The following is a 24654-nucleotide window of genomic DNA, read 5'->3' on the forward strand; positions in this document are numbered from 1 at the left end:
ATTTAATTGGTAGGTTGGTTCCATTATTAGCTGTTAAGCACAAATGGCAAGAATGTTTTTCATAACACTCTGACTCTCCATATGCTTTCCAACTAATTCTCTAAGAAAGGAAAGAAAGCAAGTCGGATGTACCAGAGGGGAAGGCTTTTTTTCCAATTACAAAACCCTACAGTGAGTGAGTGAGTGGGTTGGATGTTTTAAAAATGATGAAAATTAGTAGAGTACTTCCTTTTATCACTGAGATCCAATTTTTCTAAACCTATTGTCTTCAAAACAAACCTACTTTTTCAATTTAATCTCAAGTAACATTTTAAAGCTACTAACGATAACTGAAATCTTAAAAGGCAACTGATTTTTATTTGTACATCTAATCAGTGAAAACACATATTGTCATATTCCAGAGACAAAAGGTAAGAAATACTGTCTTTCCTATTTTGCACAACAAAAAATGAGATGGCGAAAAGAAATGTGGGAACAGTCTTCAAAGGCTAAATATTTCCGGAAAGCACTTCAGGTGGATTGGCTACAGAATTCTATGATGCTTTGCTGGTAGCGGGTAAGGAAGAGTTCGTCACAGGTGATGTTAATCAGAGCTGCCATCTATCGAGCACCTTCTGGGTGCTGGGCACGCCCTACTTTCCTCTTTTCACACCACTGTCAAGGCATTTTTGCAAGGCAGTTAGTCTTATCCTCACATGGCAGATAAGGAAACTGAAGTGATGTGAATAAACAAGCAAGGGTTCGAACTCTGGATCCAAAATGGATTCTCTTTCCAACCCACGCCAGACGAAGCCTTTAGAGCGCTATGAATAACATCATTTTACATATTAAGAAAAGAGCACATTTTGTGAAGCCTCACAGGAGCCACAAAGATGAGTTAAAGTCCCTGCTCCCAAGGACTCACGGTTAAGCAGGGGATAGAATCAGATCATAGCAAAGGCAGCACAAGATGCACAAATGCTGTGAGGAGTCTGACTGCATGTTTCCATCTAGGAGCTGAAAGTGGGTTATCGGTGAGTTGCCAGCACACACATTCCAGCTGAACAGAGCTGAGGGCACAAGATACTCATTACCTAGATACCCATGGACGCAGGGACAGGCGTGTGCGTGATACTGGGGAGAATTTTGTATTGATCTTTGCTTGGATGACATTTGGCTCTTAGGAGTTTCTTATGAGAAATGTGCTGCATTTGATAAGACAAATACTTAGAATCAACCCGAGGGCTCTTGATCCATTACTGCATATTAATGTACTAAAATACCCCTTCCACCAAGTCATTCCTTGGCTCCCCATGCTTTCCCTTCACAAGTTCCTCACCTTTCTCCATTCATTTCCCCTCACGTAGACCCTCTGCTCACACCTACACAAGCAAACACCCAGTCCTGAAGGATTAAATTTTCTAATCAGCTTCACTCCCACCCTGACTGGTCTCAACTTCAAGAAATTCAACATGAATCATTCATGTTGGCCTCCAAGGTAAGATTTCTTTACTATAGGCTGATTTAATGATAAAACTATAAAGACCATGAAGGTAATTTCTTCCTACAAACATTAAGTTCAAATGTGACAAGTCCGCAGATAGAAGTACAGAGAAACGAACTGGAAAAGTTCCAGGAGGTTAAAGTAATTTATACTTTAATTATTCTCTGAATTCTCTTGCCCTTGTTGAGAGGGGACAGCCAAGCTAGTCTATTGTCTTTGACTTGTAAATTACTTTAGAGACAAGCCTCCTGTCCTGTTCTCTCTTGGTTCAACACTTTATTTTTATCAAAAAAAGTACCTTTAAAATTGCATTGATGCTTGAGTAATTCACTTGATTAGATTAACCCAATAATACTGTTAAACTACTTTAAAAAAATGTAGCAACAGAAATGTGCTTTTCTTATTTTCAGTTAAATAGTCAATTTAACACAAGAACACTCTCAGAACAAACAAGTAGGTTAAGATTCAGATTTTGTGATTTATTTAAAAAAACTTAAGTTGCAGGGCCCAAATATCTACATAATATCATTTACTTAATTAGCACACGATGAAAAGCCACATGGATTTTTAGTACTTTGGCAATAGACTATCGTAGGAGGGTACTTCTCTGTTTTTATATTGCTTTTTAAGTTTTACTATAAATGAGTGATAGCTGTATGGTTACAAAGCCTTCGTCTCATGAAGTCTCTAGAAATTTCTTTTGGATTATTTAGGCTAATTTTCAAAGCTTTATTAAAGGGGAAGTAGAACTGGATGGATTGGATAATTGAGAATACAGAACAACCTATTTAAATATTCACCTGCTTGTCAAGTTTGCACATCTTATTGCATGTATAGAGTTATTAAGTTTCATTATACTGCATTTAGAGAATTACTAAGTTTGCAAGGAAAAGTCATTAATTCTTTTCTTTGTCAGGACACCATGACCTCTTACAGAAATAACTGCCTGTGGAACACAATGCATCAGTCAGTGCCCTGAAAGAGTTAACACTCGACTGTCAATGTCTTTTAAATAGGTCATTTACACGAGTGTAACATCTCACTTCTTAAAGTGGGAAAACCTTTTTGTGTTGATTTATGCATGAGAGGATGAATGTGACTGTCATTTTATGTATCTCTACCCACACTATGTGTAATGTATGTGTTTATGCATATGTGTACATAAGGCATCTCCAAGCACAAGCTTTATCAGTGTGACTAAAATATCATCATCGTCAGTGTAATACCTTAGCTTGCAGTGGAAGAAAGTATTAGGATCTCAGGTCCCCTTAATATACTGAAAGCAATGACAAGTCTCAGAAGTTTGGAATGAGAGCTTAGATACCATCTAGACGTTACAAGCCTCTCCCTTGACAGCACAATCACCGAACTACAATAAAATAGAATAAGTTGTAAAGAAGTGCAGATGAAGCCAAGTGAAGTCTGGGGATCAGAATTCTAAATCAAGTAATTATAAAAATAATGCTAACACACAAAAGCAAGCATGAAAGGAAAGAATTGTTCTTCATTTTGAAATGTTAATGAGTAGAGACATTTTCCATCATTGAGTCACTGGACTCATCACGATGAAATTTTCAGCCTGAAGTTGTACAGCGTTGGAAGGCACGCCATATACTGGAGTATGTAACTGACATGTTCGTTTTTCATTTGACTGAAGTTTTGTGCCTTTGACTTCTTCCAAAATTTGGCTTGACAAGCCGGTTCTCATGACTGACTTTTCTGTGGAAGGATTATAGAGGGAGGAAAAAAAAGCAGTAGTATGAGACATAGTTCTATTTAATGGGGAATAATGGGGAATTAATGGGGAATTAATGCATAGAATACACTTTAGAATTCTACATTCTCAGAGTTGTCTTTGAATATAATTATTAGGAAATGAAAGGAATTTTCTTTCAGATTAGCACTATTAAAAAATAATATGTAAAGAATTTCTTAGAAAATCTGTTCTAAAAGCCTTAGATAAGGCACAACCATAATTACTCTGCTCGTAATCTCTACAGAGATGAGAAGCTAGCACAGGGCTTGTATAGGGGCTGACTATAGTGGGAAGGCAGCAACTGAGAAGTGAGTTGAATTACATAACTGTCTCTGAACCTCCCTCGTCTATGATCTGTCTTGGGAATAACTTTGTTCCTTGGATATTAGCAAGGAGCATTCTGTTCAGCAGCTCACTGCTAAATTCCTCTCTGACACTAGCACGTGGGAAAAGGGCGCTGGGTTGGTCTCTTTCATCAAATCTGACCCTCAACCTTTCTTGGCTAGAAAGTTGGGTTTACGTTACTCCTGGAGAGTTCCTTAAAGGGATGAGAAGAGCCTTTGCTCTTGTGAAAATGGAGTGCTTTCCATAGTTTTCTTCCATTTGCGTATCACAGAAACTGTGCATCCCAAACATTCTCCTGTGAGAAATGAACTGTTGGAGTCACCCACGGTCGCCACCATGGACAGCTGACTCAGATCCACCTGTTCTCACTTCCCATCAGGCATAAACTATGTGCAAGTTCAAGGGGGTTAAAGTAATTAGTACTTTACACCCTAACATTTCCAGTTCTCGCTGAGATGGCACAGTCCCTCTGTCTCTTACTGTCTTTGGGTTATACATTGCTTTACAGCAGTATGCTACAAAAATAGGACAAGAGCATTTTTAAATACTTTTATATATTTCCCGATATTTCCTGTGAGATGGGATCAGTTTTATACCCCATTTCACTAACTTCCTAAGACACATTCAATAACTTCATTAGCACAAATATGGGGAAATGAAAGAAGCCTGAAATTTGATTTATCTGACCTTCCCTTGTCTTTCCATATATTTGAGGCATGAACTGGGAACCGAAGTATTCATCTTGCTGTACAGAAATGCACGTCATTCCCTGGGTACAGCATGCTCTGTCTTCCCCCCTGCCTTTTGTCATGTTGTCCTTCTGCCCCAAACTGCCTTGTCTTGCCCTGGGTAATGTTCATGGCTTTGGGTGGTAAGCATTCCACTTTAAAAACAGCATCAAAACATTTTTTTGAAGTAATGCATAATGTAGATAAAAAAATACAGATATTAGTTCCACCCACAAGTCCTATAACAAGGTAGCCTGAGTAAATGAAGTGGATTTGGCACATGACTCCAAACTTTGTTAAGTATCAGCAGACTGGGTTTTACTAATCCTTTTCACTGAGAACTTTGCATATGCCGTTTACTCTACAGAGCATGACCTTCCTGGGACTAAGTAATCATGTAACAATCATGGTTAAGCTTTAAGAATAATCTGCAAGACAACTTGGTGAGGCAAGTCCTGCCTATAGGTTATGTAGCTGGAGTGAATCTTTAAAACTTTCTTTCCTCACTCCAAAGTCTAAGAAACCCAGCAAGTCCTTTGAAGAAAGGTGCTTAGTTCCAGGTTAAACTAGAATCCAAAAATTTATAGGTCTTCCATTCCGTCATGATTTTTTAAAGACTTTATTTCTTTATTTGAGAGAGAGAGAAAGAGCAAGCAAGCAAGGGGAGGGCAGAAGGAGAGAGAGAGAATCTCAAGCAGAGCTCCCGCTTAGTGCAGAGCCCAGGCCAGGCTAGATCTCACACCCCGAGATCATGACCTGAGCCCAAACCAAGAGTCAAATGCTCAACTGATTGAGCTACCCAGGCACCCCTCTCATGATTTTTTGTAATTATGGAAAAACCCTAGTGGATTTTGAAGGGGCAGTCAGGTCCTTTTTGTTTGAGCCTTAAAGCACATTCCACAGCCTGTTCTTGATGGACATCTCCCAAAATAGACATCACCTGGGCTTTGGCTTCAGGTGACATCTCATAGGGACTATATGCTTAATTATGGAGATGATACAAGAGGCCATGATGAATGAAATAAATGAAATTGGTTTGGTATTTAAACCGATAGGTGAGGCAGCAACCACTACTCTGCTCTTAGGAATTGCTCTCATGCTGGTACAGAGGCTCCAGCGCTGTGAGAGTTCACATTTTTTTCTGTAAGGGAGGTCTAATATTTGGGTGTTTTTAAATGTAAAAATCTCCTATTTTTTTAAGTTGGCGATGAAAGCTCTTTTTAAAAATCACTGTGTAGGCTACTACTGTTCTGTGTGAACAAAATTGACCTGCAGTTTTCCACATGTTGTGTACCTACCTAGCACCTGCAGATGGAAATGAAAAGAGGGGGCCAAGTGACTGGCCAGTTGTGCAGAGGAGATCATTGGGGCACGGAGCCTGCATTACTTATTAGATCGAACAGGCACGAGCACTTACTAGGGCCAAGAACTGTTCTAAATGCTTTACTTGTTGTAGCTCATTTAATCCTCATGGAACTCTATGAGGTCACCGTTATCATTATGTCCATATTAAATTATCACCACATTAACTATCATTATCTCCATAGTAGTAGCTTGCTCACGGTTACACAGCTACTAAGTGTTGGAGTATGGATTCAAATCCAGGTCTGGCTGTAGATCAGGGGCTCTTAAACCACACCCATTGTAGGGTCTCCTATATACAACTTTGTAGTTTGGAAAATAGGAAGTGTACGAAAGAACTTAACTTTTGTGTTTACTTATAGTATTTATTTTACCTTTTCTTTTTTAAAAAGACACTTGTTGCCTAAGGGATAATTTCACTATGCTAAAGACAAATGTCCACATTAAAAAAATCTTACAGAGGTAGCACTGATGAAATAGAATATAAATGAATCCTAATAGGGCATACCCCCCAACTCAGAAAGAAGTAATTAATTTATTTCCCTCCCCAAAAGGCAAAAGGCATTAAGAATTTTAGCACTAACCTGGATTTCTTGTTTCTACAGAACTTCAGAGTCTGCATCTTCTGGGGGTGAAGATGGGACAGGAAGTGAACTTTTCTATGAATAAAAACCAAATATTAATGCCACAATTTTCGAAACATAAGACCTTATAAAGAAAAATGCCTCAAGTTCAAAGATCTTTTTTTTTTTTTTTGGTTTTTGGCTAACGTTTTCTTTTGATTAAAATGTGCTTTGTAGAGGTTACTTTTAGAAAAATTCACAATTTTGTAGATATTTACAAACTTTGATTTCAACTTGTGTTTGTCTTTCAAAATAATATTTGATATTTCCATAGGTGAATTATTATCCCCAAATATTGACTTTCATATTTCCCTCCTGTAATGAAAAGCCAAAATGGAACTTTTTGAAAAAGGGGTAAGGTCTCTTAGCACATTGATCATGATCCAGTTTTTCTATATACAAATAGAAGATTTTCTCTGAATTTTGTCAACTAAGTATTTTAGTGACTTTTCTAGATTTTAGACCATCAGCCAAGAGAGAAGACAACTCATTTGCCGTATATGCCCAATCAAAAGGAGGTGATTTCCCCCCAGTATTTAAACAGCAGACCAGAGGACTCATCTTATATTCAAGTCTTTACAACATCCCTCAAACCACAACAAGCACTCTCAATGACTTTTATTAAAAAGTACTCTTTAGATAAGATATATTCACATGGAGTGATGATAATCAATCATAGGTTTGGACCATTATAGAAGTCACCTAGTAGAAGTTGTCATTATACCCCTGTCACTACAAAGTTGTTACCTCTCTAAATAAGCCTTTTTAAAAGAATATATTTAGTGGTTATGATGTGGAGATCACAAAGAGAGATCAAGAACAGAGAAGGACAAGAACCTAACTGTACCATTCTTTGGTGACCAAATACTTAATGATCTAGGACTACAATTCTAATTATAGCATCAGAAACACACACACAAATGTTGTGTCTTAAACATCTTAGATAGAAAGTTATAGTAAAGGTTATGTGCTTAGGAATGCTGTGTCACATGGATTTAAAGTAAGCTTTAGTGATGAAAAAAATGAGTCATGCTGGAAAACACATGAGTGGAGTTTGAAAAATTTGTACCAGGAAATATGAGACTCTAAAACAGCAAAGGTTTTAAACATATGTAAATATATCATGTTATTTTAAATATTTTGCACACATAAATTAAAGTACACACTATAATTAGGAATTTGATTATTTCATCTATATCCATCAAAGTATATTAAATCAAGTGAGACAAAACTTTGGAAAATTTTTCATTGGAAAATGGGGGAGAGTTTTATATTTTGGGTTCCTTTATAGGGCAAATACAAAAAAAAAAAAGTTCTACTAGAATAACCCAATGACTTTTATGTGTCTGACTGAAAAAGATGGAGTTTTATGCAATTTTGTTTCTCTTTGAGTTTAATTGAACTCAGAAGAATAGAGTTGTTCACACCAGCACTTACAGCAAAATTAAAAACTGAATTCTCACCTTTGTCAGTTGGCCAATACAGAGGGCAAATGAGAGGACAGTTACAATGACACCGAGCATTACTGCATAAATGATCCCTATTATCTCTATGGGAGAAAAAGAGAACAGAAAATTACAAAAGTATGAGATAAACTACCACATATCAACTGAAAAATAAAACAGGTAAAATCAGGGGTAATATCACTTTGCTTTTTTATAGAAAATACATTAATTTACTTTTACGTATACTATATTTTCGAAAATTAGGTTTTTCACAGTAACCATGTGGGAGACTGGAACTTTGAGCACTAACATCTTTGTCCAAGGTCACACATCTAATGAGAACCAAGGCTCCAGAGTTCCAATTCACTCCCATTTTTCTTTCTTTTTTTTTTTTTTTAAGATTTTATTTATTTATTTGACAGAGACAGCCAGCGAGAGAGGGAACACAAGCAGGGGGAGTGGGAGAGGAAGAAGCAGGCTCCTAGTGGAGGAGCCTGATGTGGGGCTCCATCCCAGAATGCCGGGATCATGCCCTGAGCCGAAGGCAGATGCTTAATAACTGAGCCACCCAGGCGCCCCCCAATTCACTCCCATTTTTCTTCACAGAACCTCACAGGCATAATTATGGAAAAGAGCCATTGTGGACATTCTATCTCAATATGGAAAAAACCACAAACTCTTCATAGTGTCAAAGTTATGAGAGAAAATAATGTCTTGATGTACAAAAGGGTATTGGGCAGATCATTGAATCAGCAGTTTTGGAGGAAATAAACTCAATATAATATACACTAATATGATATAAAATGTGTATACTAATCAGTATAGTTCTAATGTGATAGTCAAAATATACTACATTGGGAGTATACTAAAAGTATTTCTCAAATCTTTTACATATTGAGAATGAAACATAATTTAAGTTAGAGGTAGTCTTGCCTATTCATGCATATTTGTTGTGCTTTCAAATGAGGTCAATACAACTGAAGGCAAGACGTACAAGTAACATGGCATATTTATTTGGCTTATTTATATTTAAAAGACATATTATTGATTTTTTAAAAAAGTAAAAGTAGTTTTTCTGCCACTGGTATTGCCGAGCCTTCCCGTCCATGTGGCTTTAACTCAAGAGCTAGTGATTCAGTTCTACAATCCATTTTTCTTGTGTGAAGTACGGATGCAGGCCAAGTGCAAAGGGAGGCTTAGAAAGGCCGAATAGTAAATGGGCACGTAAATCAACCAACGCCAGATCCACAGCAGCACCTAAGAAGTGGAGGTGACAGTCCCCCAGTCAGAGAGGGTTGAGAGGATAACCCCAAACTGGTAGCACAGGGCCCCAGATGAATCAGGGTTGAGATATAAATGGTCTCTATTTATTCCTGATATGTGCCAAGGAATCAGATGATTTTCAGCTCCTTGCTTTCTTTACAAGCAGGAAACGGGGAAGTTCAATTGTTTCATAAGCTCCTACGAGACTTTTCTCAAGTACCCATGGTTGGTTAGAAAGCTAAAAAATCTAAATTACAAGAAAAATGATCAAATTATGCACTGCTAGTTCCGAAATATTTAAGAAAATAAGAAATGCAGATTTTAATTTTAAAAAGAGCATATTTTGCTTGCCTTTACAATTTTGTATCATGAAAGTTAATAATATACCCTTTTCTATTTTAAAAACTGATGCTTCTTGGGGCACCTGGGTGGCTCAGTCAGTTAGGCCTCCGACTCTTGGTTTTGGTTCAAGTCATGATCTTGCGGTGGTCAGATGGAGCCCCTAGCTCCGTGGCTAACACGGACTCTGCTTGGGATTCTTTCATTCTTCCTCTTCCTCCCCCTCTGCTCCTCCCCACTCTACCTCTTCCTCAAACAAATAAATAAAATCTTTTAAAAAAAATTAAAAAGTTAAAAATTGATGGTTCTTATTTTCTTAGGCATTTAACTAGCAATGTGTCATTTAAGTTGAAATTATTGTTATTCTCTGTCAAATATTAACATACCTGGTTCAGAGAAAATGTGGTCAATTTGTTGCCTTGCTCCTAAAAACACAAAATTTCAAAATAAAGTTAAAATACATAGGGTGTATCTTTAAAGCTCCATATTGGAATGACATTGTTTAGTGGGTTTCTTTTTATTAATTGTGTTTGGGGAGCTACTGTTCAATTTTAAATAGCTAGTAAAATTTCTGGGGTAATGTGTCAATTTTAACATTAGTAATTCCACTATCTACTTTCAACAACCCAACAGGTAGTCATGGGTCAGACATTAGCAAACCATCTCCTTAAATGAAGGAAAGGGTTTGAGAAAGTTCTGGAAGAACCACTTACTGAGTTCTACAAAAAGCAGCACATTTAAAAATGTATGTAAAAATGGGGAGAAGAAAGAAGACCCAATGAGCCATCAACCCACATGAACTTCAGTCCAAACCCCGAGAGGTCATGTCTAGTATCAATTTTGCAGATTTAGACCACAGTCACCATCTGAATCCAAACCTTTATTGTGTCTCATCTGAGCTTTTGTGTACAGTTGCACTGGATTCCCTATCTGCAGAAGTGTCTAGTATTGTTGTCTCAATGCACCTAAAGGCACCACTAGCATTAACCTGATTATGTTTCTTTCTCTGAAGTCGCCATTTTATGTCAAGAAGTAGTAAGACTACTACAGCCTTACAGTTTTCTTGAATTTAGTGATTATAAATAACGTATCATACCAGATAGTCAGGAACTTGGTTATATCGGGTCATTCTTTGGAGGTCATGTTTAAAGGCTAACTGGGGCTTGTCCTCTCTTTCCTCGTGGCAGTTGGTAGTCGTGGTTAGTGTATGAGCTCTGGAGCAAAACAGGTGGGGCTTCAGTCACAAGAATCTTACTAGTTATGTGGCCTTGGACAAGTTCCTTAATTGCTCTGTGTTTTAGTAATTTCTTAGGCAAATGAAGATTATAATACCTAGGTCTTTGGCTTCCTGCGAGGATAAAATTAGGTAATGTGGGAAAACACTTACAATGCCCCACCATTATTTCTAGCATTCAGGGCATGTAGCACTGTGTGTCTATATTTGCCCTTTAAATGCTTTCCAGTTGGACACCATCATGTTGGCTTCACACTGAAGTCACCTTGATCCTAATAATTAGTTCCTAGCCCTTAGCCTAATTTTCCTTCCCTGGTCTCTATTCTTAAAATCTGCTGCTTCTGTTGATCCCAGTGCATTTTCTCCATGTTTCTAGCAGCTAATGACCCTGCAGCCACTCTAGAGATATTTTCTGAGCCTTTTTAAAAAAAATCTGGAGTATCCTGCCTAAACTTCACCTATGAGAGATACTTTCCCTTTCTACTTTCAACCAGCTCTAGTGAAGTCATCTTCTTTTTCTGAGAGAAGTAGCCAGGGACAGTGAATGCGGCCCGACCGCCCTTCTCTCAGTACTCTTCTCATTTACTAGGCAGTTACGGTACGTCAGGCTTGGGGTGAAGCAATTTTGTATACACCTTCTTATTTGATCTCTAGAGAAATACTGTAAGATGAAAATTATGGGCCCATTTGAAAAATGAAGGGAACAGAAACCCCTTCAAACCTCACTCAGGGTCAGCAGGTGGGACAGCTGACCCCCGCATGGTTTGACTCCGGGGCCGCCTCAGCACTGCACAATGAGATCCCTTCTTTCTGGAAATATCATGAAATAGTCACAGTCAGTATTTATGCACCCTGCTAGATTGTTTTAATTTCTTTAGCCCATCGTATTATTTTTGCGAGATAGTCCAGAAGTGAGAATTCCTCTGGAGTAGGGATCGTGCCTGCTTAACGCTGTTTCTCAGTGTTGGTCACAGTTTCGCCACAGTGACAGGTCCAATTAAATAGAGTTGCATCATAACAACGCACTCCAAAGCAACTATTTTAAAATATGAACAAACCCTGTTTTTCTGTTTCTCTCTTTTTTCTTTGTTTGTTTCTTATATTCCACATATGAGTGAAATCATATGGCATTTGTTTTTCTCTGACTTATTTCACTTAGTATTATACCCTGTAGATCTATCCATGTTGTTGCAAACGACAAGATTTCATTCCTTTTTATGGCTGAGGAACATTCCATTGCGTAGATGTACCACATCTTCCTTATGCATTCATCTACGGACGGACCCTTGGGCTGTTTCCATATCTCGGCAATGTAAATAATGCTGCAGTAAACATAGGGATTTATATATATTTTCAAATTAGTGTTTTCATTTTCTCTGGGTAAATATTCAGTAGTGGAATTACTGGGTCATATGGTATTTCTGTTTTTAATTTTGGGAGGAAACTCCATACTGTTTTTCACAGTGGCTCACCAGCTTGCATTTCCACCAATAGTGAAATAGGTGAAGGGGATTAAGGGTACATTTCTTGTGAGCATTCCATTGTACACCTCAAACTAATACCATACTGTCTGTTAATTATATTTGAATTACAAAAAATTTTAAAAATGAGTAAACTTTGTGCCCCGTCTGGGAGATGTTGGCGTAGAGTAACTAAAGGGTCTTGTCCTGTACCAGGAATGACAAATGATGGCTGCTCTGTGGAAACCAAACCTGTAGAAAACAGAAGTTGAGAAAAAGATCAGCAGTGAGGTCACCGAGTGGACTCTAGAGCATACCATAAAAAGCAAATTTATCCCATGTCCCTCCCAGTGGCAACTCCAGAATTTCTACATAGTAGGGCCTTACAGAGGAGGAAAGTGTATCTTCATTTCCTGTGTAAAATGATAAAATCTGCCTCAAAATGTCATTGTAAGGACTACAGTAGTCTCTTGCATGTGTGCTCGTGAACACACACACGTTAGTAGAGTACTTGGCACATAACGAGCACCACATACAGGTTGGTTATTGTCGTCACCATTCTTACAAAGGGAGGAGAGACCGGAAGCTGCTTTGGCATGGCATCTTCCGTGACTTTGGGAAATTGTCGGTGTTAAAGAAAGGGACGACACAGGATGACAGTTGTGCCCCATGCCTTCCTATCCCCACCTCCTTGGTACAATTCTACCTCCCCGGTAAAAATTAAAACCAAGACAGGACTACATTCAATTTTCTTCTCGCTTGTTAGAGGGTGAGTCAATTCTTTTTTTTTTTTTTAATAATTTTTATTTTGTTATATTAGTCACCATATGGTACATCCCCAGTTTTTGATGCAATGTGAGGGTGAGTCAATTCTAAGGTTCCCCACCCATACTTCTTTTTTCTCTTTCAAAAGTAGCATGTCAGAATTGTAATAGAATTATAGGAAATGCTGGCTCTAGTCTAAGACAACTGGCTGAGGATCCAGATAACCAAGGACTGCAATGAATTCTAGGCCATGGTTATTCTTTAGAATAAAAACATATCTGCACACAAACATGAATACAAGCTATGTATTCTCATAAATCCTTTTAAAATCCCATTAAATACATTATACATTGATTTTTTATAATTAAACAATTAGATTTTTAAATTGTATAAATATAAAATTTATGAATTATTTTATAAGCCTTTTATAAATTAAATGGGATTGTTTTAATTACAAAAGTAATCTAAGGACACCTGGGCGGCTCAGTCGGTTAAGCACCTGCCTTCGGCTCAGGTCATGATCCCAGTGTTGGGCTCCCTGCTCAGCAGGAAGTCTGCTTCTCCCTCTCTCTGCCCCACCCCTCTGCTCATGCTCTCTCTCTCTCTCGCTATCTCTCTTTCAAATAAATAAATAAAATCTTAAAAAAAATTTTTTTTAAATAAACATTTTGGGGGTGCCTGGGTGGCACAGCGGTTAAGCATCTGCCTTCAGCTCAGGGCGTGATCCCGGCGTTATGGGATCGAGCCCCACGTCAGGCTCCTCTGCTGTGAGCCTGCTTCTTCTTCTCCCACTCCCCCTGCTTGTGTTCCCTCTCTCACTGGCTGTCTCTATCTCTGTCAAATAAATAAATAAAATCTTTAAAAAAAATTAAAAAATAAAATAAACATTTTGGTGTATAATCATCTGAACTTTTAGCTATTGCACCTAAATACAGGATCATTGTGTTTAAGTATGTATAAATACGTACATAGTGTTTAAGATATATATACTACGGACAGGTATCCTATGTTGTTGAATATTCTTCTGTGACAAGACTCTTAATGGCTGTGTAGTATTCCAGCATATCAGTGTACCATAGTTTAGTCATCAGTCTCTGATTTGAGCATTTATGTTATTTTTATACTTCTGAGAGTTACGAATCATTCTTAGATAACCATCAGTGTACTAAACTCTGTGGGTGTATCTCTGCGCATTCCTTTGAGACCTCCTGGTGAGGGGAATGGTGCCCAGGTATGACGAAGAGGGGGTGGGCGAGCACTTGCAGACATTCCCCAGAGAGACTGTCACCTTGGCTTCTCAGCTAAATGCTCGAGGTTTCCTGGAGAATCCACGAAGAACTGAAAAATGTCTTTGACATTTCTGGTTGGTCTTCTCAAAGACCGAGTACCAAGACCTGCCTCTTTTAACCAGCTGCCAACAAATCCTTACCCCCAAATTGTGCAGGCAGGAATTATTGTCCCCAAACTGTCTGCAATGTTTACTCCCCTCCTATAAATTCTCATCTTGTTCTTCGACTTGGTCCTACCACCTGATCCTCACGTGTTTTTAAACAATGGCTACACAAATGAACTAAAGAGCATGATAAATAACATCTATCTCTAAGTTCATCTTCAACACTCAGGTGTATTGATTTAAAAGATAATATAAGAAGGGGGCACCTGGGTGGTTCAGTCATTAAGCCTCTGCCTTCTGCTCAGGTCATGATCCCAGTGTCCTGGGGTGAGCCCACAATGGGCTCCCTGATCAATGGGAAGCCTGCTTCTCCCTCTCCCACTTCCCCTGCTGGTGTTCCCTCTCTCGCTGTATCTCTCTCTGTCAAATAAATATATAAAATCTTTAAAAAAAAAGATAATATAAGAAGAAACATTTTAAACAATAACGTGATGATAGGAATTTTAAGTTTCAGCATATATTGAAATCAAAATTAGGGAGAGGACTATTTTTATTAAGAATCAATGGAAGTATGTAAAAAATATAAAAAAGGATAACTAATGAACAAAAATTATCTGTATCTCTTTGTTAATGTTGCATCTCCTTTAGACCTTTCAGTTCAGTATTATTATTTACAGGTAGGGCATACATTTATAATCACTTTAGGACACCAAATGGATTCCTTTGAGACATAAAACTTGTTTCCATGGTTGCTAGTTCCCAGGGCTAACTCATTTTGAATCCCCTCAGCTTTTCAACAGTGTTTTGTACATAATAGGTATTCAGTGAAATACTAACAGTTATAAATTTTTAGCCAATTTCTTATAGAGAAACAACTGGGTGAGTTTCCACATTGCATCTAAAATGAACATAACAATGAATTAAACAAGCCATACGGCAAAGTGGCTTCCACAGGGTGAGGACAAGCATAGTTGAAAAACACGTATTCACGGAAAATCGACAAAATATTCACAACATTTCAACAACATGTCCATACTTTGAAGACCAAAATAATCTAAATCTGAAAAACAAAACAATCCACACCAAAGTTTTTAAGTGTTAAAAGAGTTAAAATGTTAAAAATTTAACCAAAGCCATTGACTTTTGGCTGTGAACACAAATATGCCCTCCTTCAGGCTTCCTAACTCTTCCACAGGACATCAGAGACCGTCTGAGTAGGGATTTGCAGGGTCAGTTAGGGAGGTGCTCAGTATGGGCTGGTGCCCCCCCCTTTGTGAACACCTGTAAGACCCTGTGTGACCCAGTCCCCCACCTGCCTCCCCATCTCATTGCTTGTCCCTTAACCTTCTCTCCCCAGGCTCCAGCCATGACAGATACTTCCTGGTTCCTCAAATGCACCATACTCCTAACCACGCCCACACCTTTGTACCTCCTCTTCCCTTTGATTGAAGTATGCCCTCCCACGCCATCTTGCCTAGCTGTCTGCTTTTCAGGTCTCAGTTCAATACCATTTCCTTTTGGAGGTCCTTTCTTATCCCCCCTACTGGGACCACAAACTCTACCAAGTCCCCAGGACTTGGCATGGTGTGGTAAAGGCTCAATGAAATCTTATGATTGACTGTTTGGAATCCAGGTATGTCTTCTGAGGGCCTCAATGGTTACTGGGAACCTTGGGTGTTCATTCATTGATTCGTTAGTTCATGAAAGTGTTTTAGCATGCTCACTTTGTGCACATACAGAGAACACAATAACTAACTAACTAAGTCATGGTCTTCCCAGCAAGGAAATTCCAACTTAGTAAAGAGACACAACAATTTGATCTAAGTCTCAGAATGTGTTTTGGGTGCTGGAGAAGTAGGGCACAAAATAGGCTGCAGTCAATTCTAGGGCGAGCAGGAGGAGGTCGAAAGACCTTGTGGAGGTGTTCTTGGAACGCATCTTGCAAGGACCCTAGGATTTCGACTGTGTGGACATTTTGGTACCGAGTCAGCACTGCCAGCCATGCCCTGGAATTTGAGACATCATTGAGGGATCTGCAAGCATCTACGGGACTGCAGTGCAAGACGTGAAGAGAGCAAGACAGCGGCGGAAGGAGGGAGCAAAATACATATAACTTTTTTTCTTTGGTATCGAAATGAGAAGATGCTTAAGGAGACAGACCTCATTTAAATAAGTTTTGAACTCTATCAAAACCATTTTCAGCCTCTAGCAAATAGATGTCCTTCTTCTCCAACAGCTATTACGCAGAGGAAAGGAGCATTTAGTGCAAATTTTGTCCGGAAGAAGTAGAGGCTGAAGCCCAAGGCTCTAAACTGTAGTCAGAACTCAGGAATATCTCACATTGAAAGCAACACATTGTTTAGAGAAACAAAGTCCTTGAGGTAATTTCCCAAAATTGCATATACTTGATTCAAGTCCCAACTGCGAAATTACTACGTTCTACCTGCACCCACACAAAAACTGATTGGTGGCCAAGTTGATTTGAGGCTGAAATTTTCCATTTACGTTCCTAGAAATACCTGCTTTAGTTCTCCAGATTTAGTTGCTTTGATGCAAATATTACAGTCACCTAAAGCCAACAGTGCAGTAAGTAAATAAACAGAGTAAATAAATAGAGCAACTTGATAAAAATATTTTTATACATTTTTTCCTCAACAATCAAATATCTGGAACTATCCATAAAATGATCTTTTTAGTAGTTTTCTTTCTATTTTAGGGGGAAAAAATCTTGTATTTCAATAGTAGTTAATGCCCTTGCTTGCTTAGCAGTATGAGGACGGCTCAGAATCTCTCCCTGAAATACATAGTTCACAAAAAATGTCAGCTTCAAGGATTAATAGTTCTGCTCACTCACGTAACTTTTTCTATTTCCTAGCACTTAGTTAAATTTTAAAGAACTTGCTGGTGATTCTAAAATAGAAACACATGGGGCAATCTGAAGAATTTCATCCATCACTTCAAATTAACTATACCCGCCCCTGGTTGAGAAACGTCACCTAGGAGAAACAAAAGAAGTATCTCTTTGTACATTCTCACATGCTTAAGCTACTTTCAAAATTCACGGTAAGGAACCCAAAATCCCACAATACGCACCCCTAACAGCCAGCAGAAGTGTTTTGATGCTTACACTTGGCAGCAATAGCCCTCAAGTCTGTGTGGCTCTCCCACATTCCTTGGGCCCTAAGCAGCTACCGGACATCTGCGGACATCTGCAGGTGCACAAGCTGCAAAATGTCTGTGAATAAGAGGATTTTAAGCGACTGTTTACAATGGAATCTTCAGTTGGGTTGAGCAGGTAGAAGGCATCCAGACAGATCTGTGACCATTAAACAGCAGACGTGGTTTACCTACACCTCTTAGGGACAGGGTGATGAGAAATGTCTCTCTCGTTTTTTTCTCATGCTCTGGGCCCCTGGATTTCTGTAGCTAAATCAGCTTCAACAAATGCAATTGCATCATTCACAAATTAAAGCTCAATTTAAATCCGGTCCTCTTTAATTCAGGATGTACTTTTATACTTTATGTTACAGGGGCTCTTGGAATATCTAATCCAACTTGCTTACTTTACAGATAAGAAAGGTGATATCATAAAAATTAACTGATAAGCTCAGTTTAACACAGCTGGTAAGGAACAGAGCCACGACCTAATTCTGCTGACTTCCAGTAATATTTCCATTTCCAGACCTGTGCCTGGTTGAAATCTTGTCAGCAACATTTCTTGGATGTTTTAGCATATTAGTTGGTGAACATTGGGGTGCACTGAACACACAAAAAAAGACAAATTCCTTGCAATTCTGAGATCCTAGGAGCTAAGGGTTTTAAGCTAGTCATATATTCTTCATTATTATTTTTTCACACCAATTTATTGCACTCATTACATTATATCTCTTAGCCGTCAGGATCCTCGTGCTATAGCCACAAAGAGAAACTGTTTTCTGTTCTAGTAATATCGATATAAGGGTCATTTAAAAAATCCATTCACTTCTTTTAGGCAGAACACGTCTAGACCGAACCTGAACAATTCCGCTTCTCAGAGAGAAACATGTATAGCTTGAGGTATTATGGAAGGTGTGTCAGCATCCAGCTACCAACACTGCACATGTCCTCAGTTGCTCTGAAATACGTACTCTGAAGTCCTTACCCCATGTCTGCTTACAATGACTCACTGTCTAAACCTCGAAGGATGGGAAGAATTTTAGGTAGAAATGTGGAAGGGGGGAATTAAGGTCAAGAAATAACGTGAGCCAAAATGCGAAGACAGGATAATTGCAACCTGCGTTCGTCTGAAGACCAGGAGGCAGCCAACAGGCCAAGGCCGGCCAACTTCTCAGACTGACAAGAGTTTAAAGTTCAAGTGGCAAATTAGTGCAAAATAAAATACAAGCGTAGCTGCAGCAAGGCCTCAAACTCCTTGTTTAAAATTTTGTTCCAGGCTCCAGACACTGAAATGGCATTTGCTGTGGTATTTCCTAAAAAGTACATTACAGGGACTGAAACGGAATCACGTAATTTTAGGTTCGGGAAGGGTGTAATGAATGAATTCATATATACCATCGAGACTATTAAAGATTTCTAATTTTCATGATTGTAGCGTCTCACACTTACATATCATCTGAATCGTTCTAGAACATTCACCTCTTTTGTCCCTTATCCTCACTGCTCTGACCTCAGAGTTTCTCACTAAAACTCTACCAGCCTGAGAAGTCCGTGTGTTGAAGGAGGGAGCTTGAGAAGGCCCCTGTCACTGTTCCCAGTGCACCAAAAGGGTGGGGCAACTTGTGGGCCCAGGACACGTCAGGGATACAATGGGGAGTAGAGGTCCAGTCTCCTCACATCCCCCTCTATGCTCTACCCACCAAATCACATGGCTTTCCCAAACACTTGACATTTCTAATATGAAATGTCCTAAGAAAGGGTAACAACAAAGTGCAATGTTGGAGAAATACCCTGTACGGTCTTGCTGAATGCCCAACCTTCCAGATGCTGAACTCCTGTCACGACGTGATAACGCCGGCTCTGGCAGCTGCTGGCTTGGGTTTGGTTCCCTCCTGACTTGCAGCTGATAGAAGTCTTATCTCGCAAAAGCAAACTCTTACAAGGACACACCCTGGATATGAAATGCCTTAAGTAGCTTCCAAGTCAGAAAACTAAATTTTCTAAGTGCTATAGTTTTGTTTGTTTTTGGCATTGGGAGGACCATGAAAATTGACTGATAAATTCATCCATGGAAGTTTTACACAGCTCATTTGTGGTGAAACAGGGACAAAAACTTACATCTCCTGACTTCCGGCTCAATGTCTTTTCTGCCAGACCCTCTTATTTTATACAGAATGAATGTATAAATGGGAATGTTGCCTGTTCCAAAAAAATGTTTGGAGAACACTCTTGCTGTGAAGCAATATTTTAAAAGAAATATTCAGTTTTGCTCTTGAAACCACAGGATTGAGAAACTCAATCTGGGCTGAGTTTGTAATAATATAGTCAGATGTCCATCCTCTCTGTTGTCATTTGTTTTTCTTTTTTCGAAGGGTTTTAGGAAGCTAAAATAGCCAATTACAATTTAGGAAAATTGAGGTTCCTAAAGAGTAAGGTAGTCGTTGGGATGACATTAGAGCCTAGTGATTTGAATAACCCTCAATATTCTTTTTGAACTCTCTGGTCAAGATCTCTTAAAGGAAGGAGCAGCCCCTTGACTGGTGCATTTCGTGGGCAAGGTGTCCAATGCAATGACCCAGTTCCTGCTCATCTATGGCGTGACATGCTCTGGCAGCTCCCAGCAGCTTGCTGGTCACACTTCTGCCCTCCTTCACGTGAAGGAATAACAACTCGTCATTGAGTCTTCACTCTGGACTAGGATGACAACAGCTTCCCTCAAGGAACCTCGAACACGATAGCCTTCTGGACTGCCCAGCTGCTGGCCATACCCATTGTCCGAAATCATCGTTGAGGCAGCAGGGATAGAGAGAAAAATCAGCATATAATCTCAGCCATTGTACCTTCATCAGCCAGACAGAAAGAAAGCAAAGGATATTTATCTCCACTATCCCAGGGAGAAAGGAGGTCAGACTTTCAGTCCTGGCTTTGCCACTAACTGGTTGAGATTCTGAGTATGTCACTGAACTTATCTGGGCCTCAGTTTCTTGCTTCTAGTATGAGAGTAATGGAACAAATTACCCTCCAAGGAACTTCACTAGTCCAAAATACGGACATTTATATGGCTGAGATAATAATATTCGTATTTAACACATCACGTCTTCACTACATTCTGGGTATCTTCTCTTGCCATCTTCAAAACAATTACCTGGGGGCATATTATTATATATTAATCCTTATTTTTAGAGAAAAACAGAGATCAGAAACATTGCCTAACTTGCCTAAGATGCTCAGCTGATAAAAGGCAGAGCTTGGTTTCAATTCAAATCCATTTGACCACAGAATGGTCTGGGAAGGTCTACCGTGATCCATGTAGAATAAAAAGGATGAGAGCAGCAAATAAGTTGCTTCCAGAGAGCAAATTCTCAGCAAATAATGCAGCAACTCCCAAGCAAGCCTTCACTTATGGCAAATGAGGGCTAACTGAAGAAGTACAAAATAACTAAATCACCTTGTGCAGAACCTAAGATGGGAGGGGCATACCTCTACCGTGGAAGTGTAGGGTGTATAGAATGATGGAGCCACATCATGGAAAGACAGACTCTTCTGCTTAGTAGCAACCTGTTAGCTGAAATTTCACTTTTTTGAGCCAAGCATCTTCTAATCCAGTTGCTACTGCCTACTCCAAATCCCCAGACCCAGAGCAGTTCCCATACTGCAGGTGCACCAGCTTCATTTAAGGCATCGGCACTTTGGTAGCGGAACTCCCTGCACGCATTAGGTTTGAGCTTAGAGAAGTTACGGTGGATGAGAAAAGTTCTCATTAGAAGTGACAATTTTATCCCAAAGTTCTCACACCACCGATACGTTCTGCCACCGGTTGAACAACCACAAACAGCAATGACAGAAAGTAGGTCAGCATTCTCAATCCTGGCCGCATGTTAGAATCATCTGGGGGTCACAGGCATGAGATTCCAGGGTGTTGCCAGCAGTGACAGCCATTGCTCCAGACTAAATTCACATGTAGAAACCTCATTTTCCAGGGTTTTGTGACCTATTCTTATGTTTTCTAAGGTTCTTATATCACTGTTATCTAGAGAGTGAATAAATTCCGAAATCAATTGGATATTAGCCTGAGTGGCTTGAGAAATAACAACATTCACCATTTGTCATATTAAATGATATCATTTCTTGTGGTTTTGTCTTAGAAAAGCCCCTCTCCCCCAAATTTGATTTAACTTTATGCGTTTTCCAAAGGTAAGTTCCTCCTTGTGTGAACAGACTGGAATATGAACATAGTGGAGTGGCTCGGATGGAAACATGGGTCGTAGGCCTGGGGCCTCACACCCTGTGTCCGTGGCTAGCTAGGAGCAGCTCCAAGGATCTCCACAAGAGTTAGCTGGGAAATCCTCAGTCTAAAACTGAGTTTTCAAATCGCAGAATGAGATCCCTTGTGAAGGAGTTGGCTGACTTTCTGTAAAGGGTCAAAGAACAAGTCTATTAGACTTGGTTGGTTTCTGTTATAGCTCTGCTGTTATGGTGCAAAACCAGCCTTAGTCAATACGGAAGCCAAAGCATAAGTCAATAAGAGTGGCTTTGTTCCAATAATTATTTATGGACACTAACATTTTAATTTTATGTAATATTCACATGTCACGAAATATTACTATTCTTTTGATTCTTTTAAAAACACTTAAAAAGTAAGAACCATTGTTAACTTGAGGGTTGTACAAATGCAGGTGGGAGGCTAGATTTGGCTCACAAGCTGTAGTGTGCTGGTGCCTATGTGAGTGTATTTAGAAGCTCTGGCTATGGAACTCAATCATCACTATTTTTTAGGGAGAGCCCCTTAGATGATTCCAACATGGAATCAAGATAGTGAATTCCCACAGTAACTGGCCTTGAAATCAACTCACTGTGTCGTTACTGGCATTAAAATATTAAATTGTATAAAATCGAAGAGAGTGCGTCACATAGTAAGGACAGTTATTAGTTTGTGGAATTTTGTATCATATATGTTTATGTGTTTGTGTGGAGTGAGTTGCAGCGTACATTCACTACGTCTCGATCACATTTGAATGCGTCTGGAGGCGGATATACCTTACTATACTCTATCTGAATACCTGGCCTCCAGAGGGGCTGAGGGAATCCATAGCCCATGACACAACTGAGATCCATTCAAGGCACCTGGGAGCTGTTGGCTAGTTGGCTCCACCCTAGAACAATCCTATCCAGTTTTCATAGGGTCCATCAAAGCAGTTGGAGTTTCTATGTGTACTGTGCCATTAAAATGACTAGGGGGTTCTGAGAGAGAATTCTTTAAAAACATAAAGTTAGCCAACAGGATAATTACAAATAGGTTATCTACCTTCAAAACACATAAGAGGTGAAAGGCCAACAGACCATAGCATATATGTCAAAACACCAGAAATAAATCATTAAAAAAGAAAGTATGGAATAAAGATAACAAAAGATACTGTATGTCAGTTGTGAATCCATAAATGTATATAAATGAAATTTCCACATTAAAATACAAAGACCCTTAGATTGAGTCAAAACAGACAGGAAAAAAGGACCCCAATGAATGTATGCTAGATCACAAGGAACACAAATAAAACAAAAAAAGGCAAAATGTGTGAAAAGAAGTGCAAAGGTATATTAGGCAAATAAAGATAAATAAAAACAGGAATCAAAAATTTAAGATTAGACAAAGTAGAATCAATGGCAAAGACATTTAAAAAGACATGAAGGATTAATTTACACTGTTAAAGGACATATTGTACAATGATTCTTCAGGATATATGGACCATCATATCCCCAAAACACAGCACCAAGGAATACCAAGCAAAAGAAGAAATTGACCGAATTATAATAGTAGTGGCACACTTTTAACAGTTTTCTACAAATGTGATAGATCGATGCAAAAAAATAAACACTGACAGGACCTGAGAAGCATCTGGCGTGCACTCACAAGTGATCGATGTTTACTTTTTTGGAGTAATAAATCAATGAGTATAAACTTTATCACGATTTGTGAAATCCATACACTCATTTGGAAGTGACATTGCCGAATTGCCTGACAAGATGCTCTTGAGATCTCTACCCGACAAAGTAGTTCAGGGAGGGCACCAACAGGCATATCTGTGCAGTGTTTCTCCTAACGGGATGCAATTTCACTTCCACAGTTCATCTTGCCAGTTGCCTTCAACCCATGTACTATACTCCAGTTTTATTCTCTGGGATTATTTCATTTCATTTGATTTTTAAAAATAACCATGACTGAGAAATAAGTGGTGATCATCAAAGGGAGATCCCGAGATAAAAAGCTCATCTAGCCCAGATTAAAAAGAACAAAAGGCTGACATCATAGTCACACAATTCAGGCTCATGAAATGCACCAGAAGGAGAAGACAGATCGTCAGCCTTCATTACCGTCTCCACTTCAGCGAAAGCACAAGCAGAGCACTGAGTGACAATGTTGCAAGGGTAAGGAAGGGTCAAGCCTGGAACATCACTGTGTAAGAGACTCTTTAGGCAATTTAATGTATTGAATAAGTGCACAGATTCTAGAGCCAGCCTGCATGCATTCAAACTAAATTCCCCAACTACTAGCTGAGACCGTGGGTAGCTTGGCTAATCTCTCTGTGTCTTTGTTTCATCTTTTGTGAAATGGGGATAATAATTGTCTCTATCTCATAAATTATTGATTGAGGTAATTGAGTTAAAATATGTCTAAATGTTGCACAAATAGAAAAGCTGGTCTTAAATAGGGAATGGCTTAGGAACCACAAATAACCAAACTAATCTTGAAAAGGAACAGAGGTGGAGGACTTACACTTCAAAATTTCAAAACTCACTCCAAGGAGACAGTAATCAAAACAGTGTGCTGCTGCTCAAAGAATCAATGGAATAGAATTGAGAGTCTAGAAGTAACCCCATACATTTATCAGTTGATTTTCAACAAGGGTGCCAAGACCATTAAATGATGAAAGAATAGACTCTTCCACAAATTGTGCTGGTTCAATTAGTATCCTAATGCAAAAGAATGAAGTTGGATTCTTATCTCATACCATCTAAATAAATAAAATAAAAAAATGGACCAAAGACATAAATATAAGAGTTAAACTATAAAACCCTTAGATGTAAACATGGGAGTAAACCTTTATGGCCTGGATTGCAGTCAGTGGTTTTCTTTTTTAAGATATGATGCCCAAAGTACACGCAACAAAATTTTTAAAAAATAGATAAATTGGACTTCATCAAAATCAAAAACTTTTGTGTATCAAAGGATGCTCTCAAGAGAGTAAAAAGATGATCCACAGGGTGGGAAAAAATATTTGCAAATCATCTGTCTACTAAGGATCT

General features: G+C 38.9%; 1 protein-coding gene across 4 annotated transcripts in view; it reads right to left on the minus strand.

Annotated features, from left to right (window-relative positions):
* GYPA (glycophorin A (MNS blood group)) overlaps positions 1 to 24654 on the minus strand; it is a 56049-nt gene that overhangs the window by 5841 nt on the left and 25554 nt on the right. For 3 of the 4 annotated variants that reach the window (XM_045798907.2, XM_045798904.2, XM_045798906.2), the window contains 5 exons: positions 12252 to 12290; positions 9731 to 9769; positions 7761 to 7846; positions 6259 to 6333; positions 1942 to 3202 (listed from right to left, as the gene is read on the minus strand). In XM_045798907.2, coding sequence (XP_045654863.1) covers positions 6274 to 6333; positions 7761 to 7846; positions 9731 to 9769; positions 12252 to 12290 — 224 coding nt within the window. In that variant the 3' untranslated portion in view covers positions 1942 to 3202; positions 6259 to 6273. Of the gene's footprint in view, positions 1 to 1941; positions 3203 to 6258; positions 6334 to 7760; positions 7847 to 9730; positions 9770 to 12251; positions 12291 to 24654 lie in introns of those variants that run through there. The other variant, XM_045798905.2, reaches the window with a different exon arrangement.

This window comes from Ursus americanus, chromosome 13 (assembly GCF_024610735.1).
Source record: "Ursus americanus isolate L20-20 chromosome 13, mUrsAme1.1.p, whole genome shotgun sequence".
Lineage (NCBI taxonomy): Eukaryota > Metazoa > Chordata > Mammalia > Carnivora > Ursidae > Ursus > Ursus americanus.